This window comes from Cucurbita pepo, chromosome 15 (assembly GCF_057944985.1).
Source record: "Cucurbita pepo subsp. pepo isolate OVF chromosome 15, ASM5794498v1, whole genome shotgun sequence".
Classification (NCBI taxonomy): Eukaryota; Viridiplantae; Streptophyta; class Magnoliopsida; order Cucurbitales; family Cucurbitaceae; genus Cucurbita; species Cucurbita pepo.
Genome location: NC_141812.1, coordinates 10,787,301 through 10,801,719, shown reverse-complemented (window position 1 = coordinate 10,801,719; position 14,419 = coordinate 10,787,301). Strand labels below are relative to the sequence as shown.

The 14,419-nt window shown below is 41.5% G+C and overlaps 2 protein-coding genes across 2 annotated transcripts; both read right to left on the bottom strand.

The window, feature by feature from the left end:
* Positions 1-589: 589 nt before the first annotated feature.
* LOC111811636 (cellulose synthase-like protein D4) lies at positions 590-6,434 on the bottom strand. Its single transcript, XM_023698583.2, has 6 exons — positions 5,879-6,434; positions 5,236-5,613; positions 4,356-5,160; positions 2,740-3,500; positions 2,165-2,673; positions 590-1,272 (listed from the first exon to the last, which is right to left on the bottom strand). Exons 1-6 carry the CDS (start codon positions 6,337-6,339, stop codon positions 812-814), a joined length of 3,375 nt encoding a protein of 1,124 aa, XP_023554351.1. The 5' UTR covers positions 6,340-6,434; the 3' UTR covers positions 590-811.
* Positions 6,435-8,197: 1,763 nt separating this feature from the next.
* On the bottom strand, positions 8,198-12,865 carry LOC111811700 (3-hydroxy-3-methylglutaryl-coenzyme A reductase 1). Its single transcript, XM_087117860.1, has 4 exons — positions 11,466-12,865; positions 11,322-11,369; positions 10,112-10,410; positions 8,198-8,647 (listed from the first exon to the last, which is right to left on the bottom strand). Exons 1-4 carry the CDS (start codon positions 12,619-12,621, stop codon positions 8,399-8,401), a joined length of 1,752 nt encoding a protein of 583 aa, XP_086973986.1. The 5' UTR covers positions 12,622-12,865; the 3' UTR covers positions 8,198-8,398.
* Positions 12,866-14,419: the final 1,554 nt, after the last annotated feature.

Genomic DNA, 14,419 nt, shown 5'->3' with positions numbered 1-14,419 from the left:
TCTTTATCTTTATTTTATTTCAATAATAATAATAAATAAATCAAATACACGGATTGGTTGGTTCATTACTCTACTCGAGGGGTCGGAACCCGCCCCGAACCGAAGATTCTCTATTTGACGAAAAATGGACGAGGGAGTGGAGAACATTTTTTTTCCTGTTAAATAAACGGGATCGAGGTAATATTTACATATTTTTTTAATTGTTAAAAACTATATTATAATGTTAAAATTTTAATTTTTAGAATTAGGATGGTAGCGTATGAAATAAATTGATTTTTTATGATATTTTTTTAATAAAGATTATATTTAAAATTAAAGATTTAAAATAATTTTTTTAAAAATAATTCTGAGATGAAATAAATGAGAAAATTTCGTGCAGACCAGAAATGAAATAGGTGGCAAGAATGGGGTTTTAGAAGGCTTCCCCGTCCCATCCCGCCCCTGGACATCTCTAGCCCCGACATAAACCAACCGGTCTATAAATTCATGAATAAACGACAGAAAAGGACTTGTGGAGGCTGATTTCAATAATCAACATATTCAGAGCCTCATCTTTTCAATGAAACGAGATTTAAGGAAACGTCGGAAGTGAAATAAACACATTTCTCTCTTATTCCATAGATCGAGACAAATCAAATAAGAAAATGAAAGCAAAAAAAAAAAGTTTTTACAAAAAAAAAAAAAAAAAAAAAAAAAAACAAGTAACATTCTTGAGTTTACATAAATTTAAAAACTTTCAAAATGAATCTAAATTGTTGATGAGTGTGTCCAGAGATATTGATTGAATGAATATCCAATAATTGATATCTGTTCATGGGAATTCAAAGCCTCCTCCCCCAATGGCGGCATCAGCAGCAGTTGGCTTTGGTGGGCTAATGGCTATCCACAACAAAGAGAGTGTGATAGCAATCAAGCCTGACCAAACTATCACAATTGTTGGCGTTTTTCCTCTTCTTCCCATCAACCCTTTAGCAAAAGGATACAAATGAGCCAAAACCCAGAAGCTAAAGAAAGCCCCACCTATGAACTTGCTCCATTGTGGCACTGTGCTGTATATTGTTCTTGAGAATGCTACCACCATGGCTATTATGTTCATTAGGGCTATCACAATGGGAGGAACCATCAACGACGTCCATTTCACGAGGTATAAGTCTGCGTAAATGTCTTCGACGTCGTCTCCTGATGACTTTGATGTTAACGTGAAAGATATCTCGATCCCTGCTACCACCTTTAATAAGCCTTGGACCACAGCTGCTAAGTGAGCTGACGTGCCTGAGATCATGGGTTAAAATGTTAGTGTAAGATCTTATATCGGTTGGGGAGGAAAACGAAATACCCTTTATAAGGGTATGGAAATCTCTCTCTAGTAGACGCGTTTTAAACACCTTGAAAGGAAGCTCAAAAGGGAAAGCCCAAAAAGGACAATACCGGCTAGTGGTGGCTTGAGCCGTTACAAATGGTATCAAAGCTAGACACTAAGCAATGTGCGAGTTAGGAGGCTGAGCCCTGAAGGGGACGGACACGAGGCGGTGTGCCAGCAAGGATGCTGGGTCCCGAAGGAGAGTGGATTAGAGAGTCCCACATCGATTGAAGAAGAGAACGAGTGTCAGCGAGGATGCTGGGCCCCGAAGGGGGTGGATTGTAAGATCCCACATTCGTTGGGGAGGAGAACGAAACACCCCTTATAAAGAGTGTGAAAACCTCTTCCTAGCATACGCATTTTAAAAACTTTGAGGGGAAGCCTGTAAGGGAAAGCCCAAAGAAAACAATATCTGCTAAGCAGTGGGTTTGGGCCTTTACAAATGATATTAGAGCCAGACACCAGGCGATGTGTTAGCAAGGAGACTGAGCCCCGAAGGGGCGGACACGAGGTAGTGTACCAGCAAGGATGCTGGGCCCCGAATGGGGGTGGATTAGAGGGTTCCACGTCGATTGATGAAGGGAACGAGTGTCAACGAGGATGTTGGGCCCCGAAAGGGGTGGATTGTAAGATCCCACATTGGTTGGGGAGGAGAACAAAACACCCTTTACAAGGGTGTGGAAACCTATCCCTAGCATACGCGTTTTAAAAATCTTAACGGGAAGCCTAAAAGGGAAAGCCCAAAAAGGACAATATCTGGTAGCGGTAGGCTTGAACCGTAAGCGTATTAAAGTTAACGGTTACCTGAAATGAGCCAAAACTGTTCATTTCTCCACCATTCTTCCAAGCCAATGCCAGACCACTTGACTTCCAAAATGGCTAAGGAGATTAAACAGACAGTGATGATGAGAAGGTACACCAAGAAGGTGACATTGAGTGTTTGGACAATGAAGTTGCCAGAGAAAAGGGAGAGAGCTGGGAGGAAGCAGTAGACAATGAGGAAGATCGAGGTGAAGGGGTAGATGCCGACGTTGAGGTAGGCGAGACGTTGCAGAATTTTGAGGCGTCTCGAAGCCAGCAATGCATTATTTTTCGAGAAGAAAATCTCGACCGAACCCGTCGCCCATCGGAGCACTTGGTGAAGTCGATCAGTGAGATTGATTGGAGCCGACCCACGGAAGGCATCGCGCTTGGTGATGCAGTAAACAGAATGCCATCCACGGTTGTGCATACGGTAGCCAGTGACCACATCCTCTGTCACCGAGCCATAAATCCACCCTACTCGCTCGCCCCATTCCGTTTTATCCTCATACCTATTCAATGCATCCATATCAAGTTCAAAGTTGAGTGACCTATTAAACATTTTTTTAAGTTCATACCAGCAAGAAATTACGGAGACAGATTCAGCAACGGTTGCAGCATCGAGGGGTTGACGAGGAGCCCGAAGAACACCGGGAGGGCGTCCATACCGAACTGCAGGATGATCAGCAATCGGGCGGCCTTGAAACTCGGCAACCGGTATCGAGTCAGCCAACATGGTAGAATTTCCAAAACGCTTGGGAAGTAAATTGACATCAAGGTCAGGATCAAAGTCAGTGGATTGCAAAGGCTGTGTTTGCAAAGGTTGTGTTTCAGAGGAATCACTTTTAGGCTTAACCATATCGGGTTGAGGCGGGTCGAAACCGTAGAGGGCGAAGCGACGAAACATACAACCCGTTCCGACGTACACCGGACCTTGTATTCCATCGAGCGCTCTCATATTGCCATCAAAGAAGACAGTATTATGATTGGCATATCGATCAGAAGGATCAATGCCTTCAAATCTTTGAGGGAATTGGATGTAACAAATATCCTCCCCACCACGGTCCATCATGAAGCACATTCCCTCTTTGATGGCTTTGCAGTTATACACATAATGGTCACAATCAAGGTTGAGAATGAATGGACCATTTGACAACACGGCCGAGGCTCGTACCAGGGCGTTCATGGCGCCTGCCTTTTTGTTGTGATCGTATCCAGGTCGTTTCTCACGAGATACGTATACGAACATTGGAAGACGAATGTCGACGTCTGTGAAGTCTATGATCTTCTCGTCTGTACTCCCCAATAATGGGTCGTGGCTTGGAGGCTTCAACATCACCTGTAAAATTAATTACAGTAAGATTGTGAGATCTTGCCTCGGTTGGGGAGGAGAAGGAAGCATTTATTATAAGGGTGTGGAAACTTCTCCCTAACAGACGGGTTTTAAAAATATTGAGGGGAAGCCCGAAAGGGAAAGCCTAAAGAGAACAATATCGGTTAGTGGTAAGCTTGGGCAGTTACAAATGATATCAGAGCCAGATATAGGGGGATTTGCCAGTGAGGAGGCTAAGCCCTGAAGTGGGGTGGACACGAGGCGGTGTGCCAACAAGGACGTTGTGCCTCGAAGCGGGTTCCACATAGATTGGAGAAGAGAACGAGTGCTAGCGAGGACACTGGGCCCGAGAGGTGGATTTTGAGATCCCACGTCAATTGGGGAGGAGAACGAAGTATTCTTTGTAAGGGTATGGAAATTTCTCACTAGCAGACGCGTTTTAAAAACTTTGAGGGGAAGCCCAAAAGTGAAAGCTCAAAGAGGACAATATCTATTAGTGGTATAGGCTTGAGCTGTTACAAATGGTATCAAAACCAGACATCGGGTAATGTGCTAGTGAGGAGGCTAAGCCCCCAAGGGGGGTGGACACGAGGCAGTGTGTTAACAAGGACACAGGGTCCCGAAAGGGGGGGTGGATTGGGGGGTCCCACATCGATTGGAGAAGGGAACGAGTGCCCGACGGTGGATTGTGAGATCCCACGTCGGTTGGGGAGGAGGACGAAACATTCATTATAAGGGTATGGAAACCTCTCCCTACCACGAGATGCGTTTTAAAAAGCTCGAGAGATAGCTCAAAGAGGATAGTATCAGCTAACGATGGGTTTGAACCGTTACAAAGACAAATTTAGCGTTTGAACATACCTGAAGAATTCCTGCATGATCACCCTTAGAATGGTCACCAGAAGGGACAACCCAAGTACCAGGCCAATGGCTTCCATCAGCCATCCATGTTGCTTTTTGAACCTTAATTGGCTCCATGGGATCTCCTCCAGTTTCTTTCTTGTGTTTCCACATCTTCATCTCCTCTCTTGCATTGAAAGCATCCGATCGCCTCCTAATCGCGTCGGGAAGCCCATTTGTTCGAACCTTAAACTCGTCGTACTCTCGCTTAATTTTCCTTCTATCCTTCACAAAATCCGACCTACTCTTATTCTTCGTTGGATCCACTTTTAAACTAAAATAGCTTTCGGGATTTCTCGGCTCGATATCATGCTTACGACAAAACGGCACCCACAAATCCGCAAAGCTAGCAGCCTCCGCCATCGCCTCGAATGTCAAGAGTGCACCTCCATCATCAGAGATGTAGCAAGCAAGTTTTTCAACCGGATAATCCGCTGCAAGAATGGATAATATCGTATTCGCCGTTACAAGAACCGGTTCCTTTTCAGGATCCGCTGTGGATACAAACATGTCAACTCCCGGGAGATCGGAACGCCCGGTGGGATTCAACGGAGACGGAGCATCGAACTTGTCGTAAAGAACTTGAAGATCGGTAGCTCGATTAACGGGACATACCTTCGGAATTTGATCGAGAATCCAAGAGAAAGCGAACCATATTTCACATACTATAGACATCAACCATAGCCATATTGCATCCTCATTTGGATGTTGCACTCTCCAATGCAAAAAGAAACCCAACACCACAAGTCTTATCAATATCAACAGCCTGCAAACGATCATCGATTTTACGAACATATCGATAAATATTTGAACGTTTTCGAACATGTAAAACGAAATAAACCTGTATGGACTTATGATGCTAGCCGGGATCGGAAACGTTCGACTCAGCGGTTTCCATGGCTTGTCCATCGACTCCAACATTCCTTCACGGAACTTGTCGTCGTTGCCATCACCGTACCCGTCGTCTTGATTCAAGTATGCATTGCCAACACCATAGGTTCCTTTTGACTCAAACAACCATTTGTTGTGATCAAATTCTCCACCTTGGTTTAGCTTCATCATTGATTTAGACCCATCATGGCCTTTTAATTGTAATGTTCCATTAGAATAGTCATTAGAATCTTCATCATAGTCACCCACTTTGTAGGGCTCTTTGCATCCAGGACAAAGCCCTGTGTCCTTCAATGCATCGAGATAGCAATCCCGACAAATTCTAAACCTGTACCGAACCGAATGACACGTTCAAAATAACGCTCGGGAGTTATGAGAATATTTGCTAAAACCACTGCACCTAAATGGTGTGAAAGGATATGAAAATAACAATAAATGAATACAAGATATTTGTCATGATACCTATGGTAAGTCGTAAAAGATTAAATATGATATATATGGTAAACTAGAATTCAAAATAACGCTCGGGAGGTTAGACCCTTTGAAGCGTTTTTTGTAAAACTCAAAAGTTTAAGCGGATGAATGAATTGAACCTGCATTCACAAGGAGTGATATCTTTACCCCGCTCGTCCTTCATGACCTTGCCATCACAAGCAGGCATGGCACAGGACGAGCCTTTAGCTCCAGCCATTTGAGGATGAGTAACCTCGGAATCGATCACCTTATCCATGAGATGTGCTCGTGTGACGCTGTTGAATCCACCGGTAAACAGCGAGTTTGCGACGTATTGCTCCTCCGCTTTGGTGGCTATCGATGTATCCATCGGTTGATTATCCGGGGTTGGAGGAATATGGACGGTGTAGTTAATATAATCCCCCGATACCTCTCCGGACATGTCGAGATCATCTCTGGATAGGCTGACATATCGGCCACTCGACGTTCTTCGTGCGAACTTAACCGATTGTCCACTTGAACCTCGATTGGCTGCAGAATTCGACGCCCCGCCCGGGCTGCGAATGGCTTTCTTGGATGTTTGGTTGGTTAAAGTTGCCATTGTTGATGTTGGTTTTTAGGTCCAAATGCGTTTGAGTTTCAATCAAAACTCATGTTCTACCATTTTCATGAAGCAAAAGATATGAAAAGAAGTTGATTTTTAGCTCAGAGGAGAGAAGAAATGGGAAATGTGTTTGAAATTAGAAGCATTGCTCCAAGAAGTTAGGAGAGCAATGGTGGAAAATTGGGGACATAACATTGACGGATTGATCCAACGGTAGAGATGTGTGGTTGGAGACACACCAGATTGGTAGGAGGGTAAATTTAGACATCTGTGTTGAGGATTTTAAGGATTGTGTTTGTGGAGGAAAACGTAAGAGATTTTCGAAGCCTGTTGGTTAATTTGGATTATTTTTATGAGTTTTTATAAATTCTAAATAAATAAATAAATAACTATTTTTTAACTTAAAAGAGACGGTTCTAATAAACTTTCTTTTGTCGGGTCAAGCTCAACCTCCAACCCAAAAATTAATCCAATGAGTCGAGCTCGTGAGCTCAGTTATGGGCTTGATTATCAACGTCACCATCGTTCATTGTCGTTTTCCGTTCTTTTTCTTCTATTTGTCTCTCGTCCTAAGTAAATTTTCAAAAAATAAATTAATTAATTAAGAAAAGAAGAATAAAAGGTGTGTACATTTGTATATTTAGATAATTAATTAATTAATTAATTTTTTTTTACTAATTTCATTTAAAATCAATTCAAAATAACCCATTTTCATAAATTTAAATACTTAAAAAAAAACATAATGATTAAAAAGATAATTTTAAACTTATTTTAAATAAATTTAAGTAAAAATAATTATAAATCACTCCGAAATTGTCTAAATTGATATTTAATATAGTTATTAGTCTAAAGTTTTAATTAATACAACCTATAAAAGAAAAAAAAGTTCTATTCAATAATATAACATAAGTACGTTTAAACTTTACTCAATTTATTTTCACCGCACTCTACTCTACCCAACCCTACGCATTTATACAAGTTCGGAGTTAGATGGCTGGATTTTGATGGTTGAGTCAATAAATTAAAAAAGATGCCATTAAAATTGACATTAAATCAATACTCAATTGAATTGACTTGTTTGTCATAAATACGAGAATGAAATAGGGGAGGGAAAAACAAAAACTAGCAATTGTACCACGTGTTGTGAGTCAATGGCATGAAATAAAAAAAGAATAAAATAATAATGAAAATGTTAGATGAACACGACTCTCCACAATTTAAGTATAAACTCTCATGACTTTATTTTAGGCTTTCCGAGGAGGCTTCACTACCAGAAAGAGTTTTCATTGATTATAAACCCAAAACATTCCCTAAATTAATTGACGTGATACTTTCATAGAAAAAGAAAATAGTCAATTGTGCCACGTGTTGTGAGAGTCGTGGCTGAAAAAAATGAAAATATTTTGTCGGTAGGTTGGAAAACGAGGAGAGAAAACAGTGGGACACGTGTCATGAGGAGGTAATTAGACCATTTTATAATACTTTCTTTTTTTTAATAATTAATTCAGCCCCACGTGTTGAGTACTCAAAGGCCAAAATAAAATAAAAATAAATACATTTATAACTTGACCCCATTTGATTTCCTGTTTTATTTTCTTTTTTTGAATTAACCTAGTGCCACGTGTCAAATTTACGTTACGTACTTTGCCACGTCATCAACCATGTAAGATTTTTCCCATCAAAATGAGTAGGAATAATTGTTTCCAGCTTCTAAAATACTAAAATTGTGATAAAAAAAAAAAATTTAAGTTTGTTAGAGAAAAATAATATTAGATAGAAAAGGACAAAATTTCGTCACAAAATAATACTTAGAAGAAAATCATATTTTTAATTTATGTAATATTTTCAAATATCCTAATTTTAAAATGAAAATAATTTGATATTAATATTATTTAAAGTAAGGAACAGAAGTTACACAGAAATTGAAACAGAAAATTCAAGAAACCATTGTGTTTTATTTTTTTTATTTTTTAGTTTTTATACATTATTCATACCTCCGCCGTGGACGGCGTAGCACCGGCGAGTTTGGCGGTGGTTGTTGTGGAGTGTGAAGAGACTAGGAGGAGGATGAAACACTGGGGATGTCTCTGCTTGATCTGTTGTATTTCAAGTGGCTTTTGACGAGCTGTCCAGCTGCAAGGGCAGACATGAGAGAGAGCTCTCCAGCAAGAACAGAGCCTGCTACAATGGTGGCCAATAGCCTTGCGTTTGAGCCTGGCGCTTCTCTGTTGGCGCCCTTAACTCCAAGCAGATTCAGACAAGCCGATTGGGAGGCCAGTTGTGTGCCCCCACCTATGGTACCAACCTACATAACGAAACCCAATGAACACTATAACAGATGATGAAAGTCTCACATCAACTAATTTGAGGAGGGAATGATCCTCGGTTTATAATCAAATAATACACTCTCTGTAACGACCCAGATCCACCGCTAGCAGATATTGTCCTATTTGGGCTTTCCCTCAAGGCTTTAAAACGCGTCTGCTAGGGGAAGGTTTCCACACCCTTATAAAGGGTGATTTGTTCTCCTCCCCAACCAATGTGGGACATCACAATCCACCCCCCTTCTGGGCCCAGCGTCCTCGCTGGCACTCGTTCCTTTATCCAATCGATGTGGGACTGCCCCCAAATCCACCCCCCTTTGAGGCCCAGCGTCTTTACTGGCACACCGCATCGTGTCTACCCCCCTTCGAGGAACAGCGAGAAGGCCGACACATCGTTCGGTGACTGGCTCTGATACCATTTGTAACGACCCAGATCCACCGCTAGCAGATATTGTCCTCTTTGGGCTTTTCCTTTCGGGCTTCCCCTCAAGGCTTTAAAACGCGTCTGCTAGGGGAAGGTTTCCACACCCTTGTAAAGGGTGATTTGTTCTCCTCCCCAACCAATGTGGGACATCACACTCTCCATTGGCACGAGTCCTTTTGGGGAAGCTCAAAGCACAGTCATGAAAATTTATGCTCAAAGTGGACAATATCATACCATTGTGTATAGTCGTGTTGTTCATCTAACAAACTCAATACACTGAGAAAAAGAATACATTTAGAACTTCGTTTTAAGGTTTCCACACCCTTAGTTCTCTTCCGGAATCAATGTGTTATAAATAAGTTTTCGAAAGAAGTTTCCACACCCCACACCCTTATAAAGACGTCCTTTAGAAAGAGATTTTCACCCCCTTATAAAAAAAATGTTTCGTTTTCCTCCATAATCGATGTGAGATCTCTCAATCTACCACTCGAGACAATTTCTCCTCCACAATCGATATGAGATCTCACAATCTATCCCCTGCAAGATTGTCTGGTAGAGAAGTTTCCACACTCTTATCTGCCTCGGGACAATTTATCCTCCACAATTGATGTGAGATCTCACAATCTACCCTCTCTGGTAGAGAAGTTTTCACACCCTTATAAACAATGTTCTCACAATCTACCCCCTTCAAGATTGTCTGGTAGAGAAGTTTCCACTAGAATGTTTCGTTTACTCCCCAATCGATCGATGTGGGATCTCACAATCCACCTCCGTTTAGTAAGGAGATGTTTCCACACTTTTATAAAAAACATGTTTCGTTCTCCTCCTCGACTAATGTGGGATCACACATTTCCAGCTTAAAATACTTCAGATGCTAACGAAAATAAGATCTAAACCTAGAAATGCATTATTAGAGATAAAAAATTTGAATTTAATCCAATCATATGAATGAAGTATTTTGTACTTAGAAAAGAAATTATTCCAAATGAATTGAATAAGGAGAAGGGAAAAGGAAAATTACCTCAATGGAAGGCATGGTAACGGACACGTGAAGATCCCTGCCATCATTCACAGCTTCCATCATTGTAATGCAGTGAGAACTCTCCACGTTCTGTGCAGGATCTTGGCCAGTGGCTATGTAAATGGCAGTGACAATGTTACTGGCGTGAGCATTAAATCCACCCAGTGCTCCAGCAATGGCGGACCCAGCAAGGTTCTTAAGCATGTTAAGTTCCACCAAAGCCTCCACGTTGGTTTTCAACACCTTCCTCACCACATCGCCTTTAATTATCGCCTCACAAACCACCGATTTTCCCCTTCCTTCTGTTAGACGAACACGACTCTCCACAATGGTATGATATTGTCCACTTTGAGCATAAGCTCTCATGGCTTTGCTTTGGGCTTCCCAAAAGGCCTCATACCAATGGAGTTAGTATTCCTCACTTATAAACCCATGATCATTCCCTAAATTAGTCGATGTGGGACTTCCATCATCCAACACCTCCCCTCGAACAAAGTGCGCCTCCCCTTAATCGAGGCTCGACTCCTTTGGAGTCTTAGTCATTTTTGACTGCCTTCGAGGAGGGGCTTGGCTCCTTTTCTTTAGGAGTTCTTTGTTCGATATTTGAGGATTTGAGGATTTATCAATCTATTGGCACGACTAAGTTTAGGGCATGGCTCTGATACCATGTTAGACGAACACGACTCTCCACAATGGTATGATATTGTCCACTTTGAGCATAAGCTCTCATGGCTTTGCTTTGGGCTTCCCCAAAAAGGCCTCATACCAATGGAGTTAGCATTCCTCACTTATAAACCCATGATCATTCCCTAAATTAGTCGATGTGGGACTTCCATCATCCAACACCTCCCCTCGAACAAAGTGCGCCTCCCCTTAATCGAGGCTCGACTCCTTTGGAGTCTTAGTCATTTTTGACTGCCTTCGAGGAGGGGCTTGACTCCTTTTCTTTAGGAGTTCTTTGTTCGATATTTGAGGATTTGAGGATTTACCAATTTATTGGCACGACTAAGTTTAGGGCATGGCTCTGATACCATGTTAGACGAACACGACTCTCCACAATGGTATGATATTGTCCACTTTGAGCATAAGCTCTCATGGCTTTGCTTTGGGCTTCCCAAAAGGCCTCATACCAATGGAGTTAGTATTCCTCACTTATAAACCCATGATCATTCCCTAAATTAGTCGATGTGGGACTTCCATCATCCAACACCTTCAATCCAGTTCACGGCAGCGGCCTTCTTGTCAGAGCAGAAATTTCCTAATCACAGCAATCAAATGATTTTTAAACGGTTTTTGGAATAAATTCGAATTCGTTGTTGTGATTTTGTTGTAGTTTACACTATTGTTAACTTACCTGAGATGCCGATGACATCCATGTCAGGGAAATCCTCCTGCAAGAAATCCAGAACGTTCTGCACACCTTTAGAGACCATGTTCATTCCCATGGCGTCGCCGGTGCTGCACGAGAATCTCATATAGAGGTTTTTACCGGAAATGGCGCATTTGATGTTTTGCAATCTCGCGAATCGGCTCGATTTGTTGAAAACCAAAGCCAGAGTCTCGAAATTTTCAGGTTCTTCGAGAAAAATCTTGAGTTGAGCGGCTCTCTTCGCGGTGGCGAATCTCACCACCGGAGCTCTGGTCATTCCGTCTCTCAACAAGACGCTGTTGGCTCCTCCAGATAGGTGAATCGCCTTGCATCCTCGATTTGTGCTCGCAACCAAACATCCCTCTGTTGTAGCCATCGGCACTGAAAATTCTTTTTCATCGAGCAAAAGCGGACCTGCAATACCTACCGGAATCTGGACGTATCCAACTGGCATCTCACAGCACTGCCCTAAAATCGAAGCGTAATCGAAGCCGTCCAGAGGCAAACCGGAGAGAGACTTACTGGTAATCCTCTGAAGCGCCTCACGGCGGATTGCCGCCGCTCTAGCACAGTCTCCGAGCTTCGATTCGAGAGAGTACGACGGAGTAGTCCCAACCACCACGGATTTCACGATTTCCTCATCTTCTTCGTTCAATTTGATCGGAACTGGCAGCAGATCAACCGATTTTGGTACAGACAGAACTGTAGGTGGAACTTGAGGAGAAACAGCACAATCAAGCGCTGCACCACACGGCACTTTCCGCGAATCATCTTTAACAATGGAACGCTCATCGTCGTCCTCCGACGTCCACGCTTCCGCCGTCGGACGGAGAAACAGAGACTGAACAAAATCGATGCCGAAGAATCCAATAAGGTACACGAGCGAGGGTACTAAGGCGACAAGAGCAACGATCTCCAATGGAGTAACAAAATGCAGAGGAACAGAGTTCCGGATCTTCATCCGCCACTGGCCGAGTAGATAATACACGACGGAGAAGAACAGCGTGAAGAAGACGGCATTGGTGAAGTATAGAGGGAGGGCCTGAGCGTCGGAAGACTTCGTGGAATCTCCGTTGACGGTGTTGGTCGTCTCCTTCACCTTGGTAGTCGTCGACTTCGTCGATCGGCAGCGGGCGTCCATAATGATACTGAAGTTGAAGGCCCAAAACGCCGGCGCCGGATCGGACGATGGTGGCCGTAGAAGGAAATGGGCCGCTCGAGAGAGAAAGAAAGGAGGCGAAATAGATACAGATGCAACGGTAACTGGCGGCGATACTGGATCACGAAAAAGAAAAAACCAGTTGCCGGTTCGGACCTGAACGGAGGTTCGATTGTTATGCGGTATTTATAGGATTCTTTTTTGCTGTGAAATTTCTATTTAAGATGGGTCCTACTGCAAGCAAAAATTATTTAGTTTTAGTCTCTCTAATCTCGACTATCTTATCCAACCCAACCCAACCCAACCTAACCTATAAAATTTGGTTCGATTAGAATTTTTTATGTTCGAGTTAAAAAATTCGGCTCGATTTATGGATTAGACATTTTTTTGGTTGGGTCAATTAGACTCAAACGAAAATAGGGTTATAACTCAAACTTAATTTTTAAAAGATTAAGAATATTTAATATTTGTAACCGAGGTTAATGATACTGTGAGATCCCACATCGATTGGGAAGGATAATGAAACATTCTTTAAGGGTGTGGAAACCTCTAACTAGTAGACGCGTTTTAAAAAACTTGAGTGGAAGCCTGAAAAGGGAAAGCCCAGAGATAACAATTTATGTTAGCAGTGGGCTTGGACCATTATAAATGCTATCATAGCCAGACATCGGGTGATATGCTAGCGAGGGGAGGTGGACACGAGGCGGTGTGTCAGCAAGGGCACTAAAAGGAGTGGATTTCCCCTTCGGTGAACACAAGGCGGTGTGCCAGCAAGGACACTAGGCCCTATAGGGGTGGATTGAGAGGTCCTACATGTGCCAGGGCACTAGGCCCTAAAGGGGGTGGATTTCCCCTTCAGTGGACACGAGGCAGTGTGCTAGGGCACTGGACCCTGAAGGGGGTGAATTTCCCCTTTGATAGACACGAGACGGTGTGCCAGTAAGAACACTAGACCTAAATCATACAAATTCGGTTGAATTTGGTCGATCGAGTTTTTCAAGTCACCGGATTTTTTGAACACCCTTACGGCAAGCTATGCTCCCTTCCATTGTCTTCAATTTTAATTTCAACTTTATGTTATTATTATCATATTTAAATATTGGTCCCGTCGTAAATATGACGTGAACGCATTTTGCCACTCGAGAATAAATTAAGTACATAAAATATAAACACATAGCAAATATAAAAATAGAAAAAATGGTTCTAACATGAAATGGACAACTAAGTTTTTTAAAAAAATAATAATAATTCATTAATTGTTTTTAATTTATGGTTGAATGCTTGTATTTATAGGTTTATTTAGTACATATAAAAAATAAATATATTTATAGATAACCCAACCCAAGTGTTAAATTAAATATAAATTAAGAGGACCATATTAATAATACGATCATAAATTTGTTTAATTAAATAAAAATATGAATAAAACTCTGAATTATAATACTTTTAAAAAAATTAAATTAAATTTTAGCCACCATTTTATGAGCAAATAAAAAAATAATATTAAAAAATTAAAAACTAAAATAATTGAATAATTGTATTTATAAATAAAAAAAAGGTTTTATAATAATTAAATAATTGTATAATGATTTTAGAGGTACTAAATTAGCTTTAATGAATTAATAAATAAATAAAAAAGAGAGAATAAATAGGTTGGTTTTTAGGTGTGAATTTACTGATTTGACCTTCAAAACATAAGTAGGCTCGATTGGGTTGAGGGACGTTTTTGGAAAAATTTAAATTTCGGGTTGGTAGTAACCCAAATTACTCGACATTATTT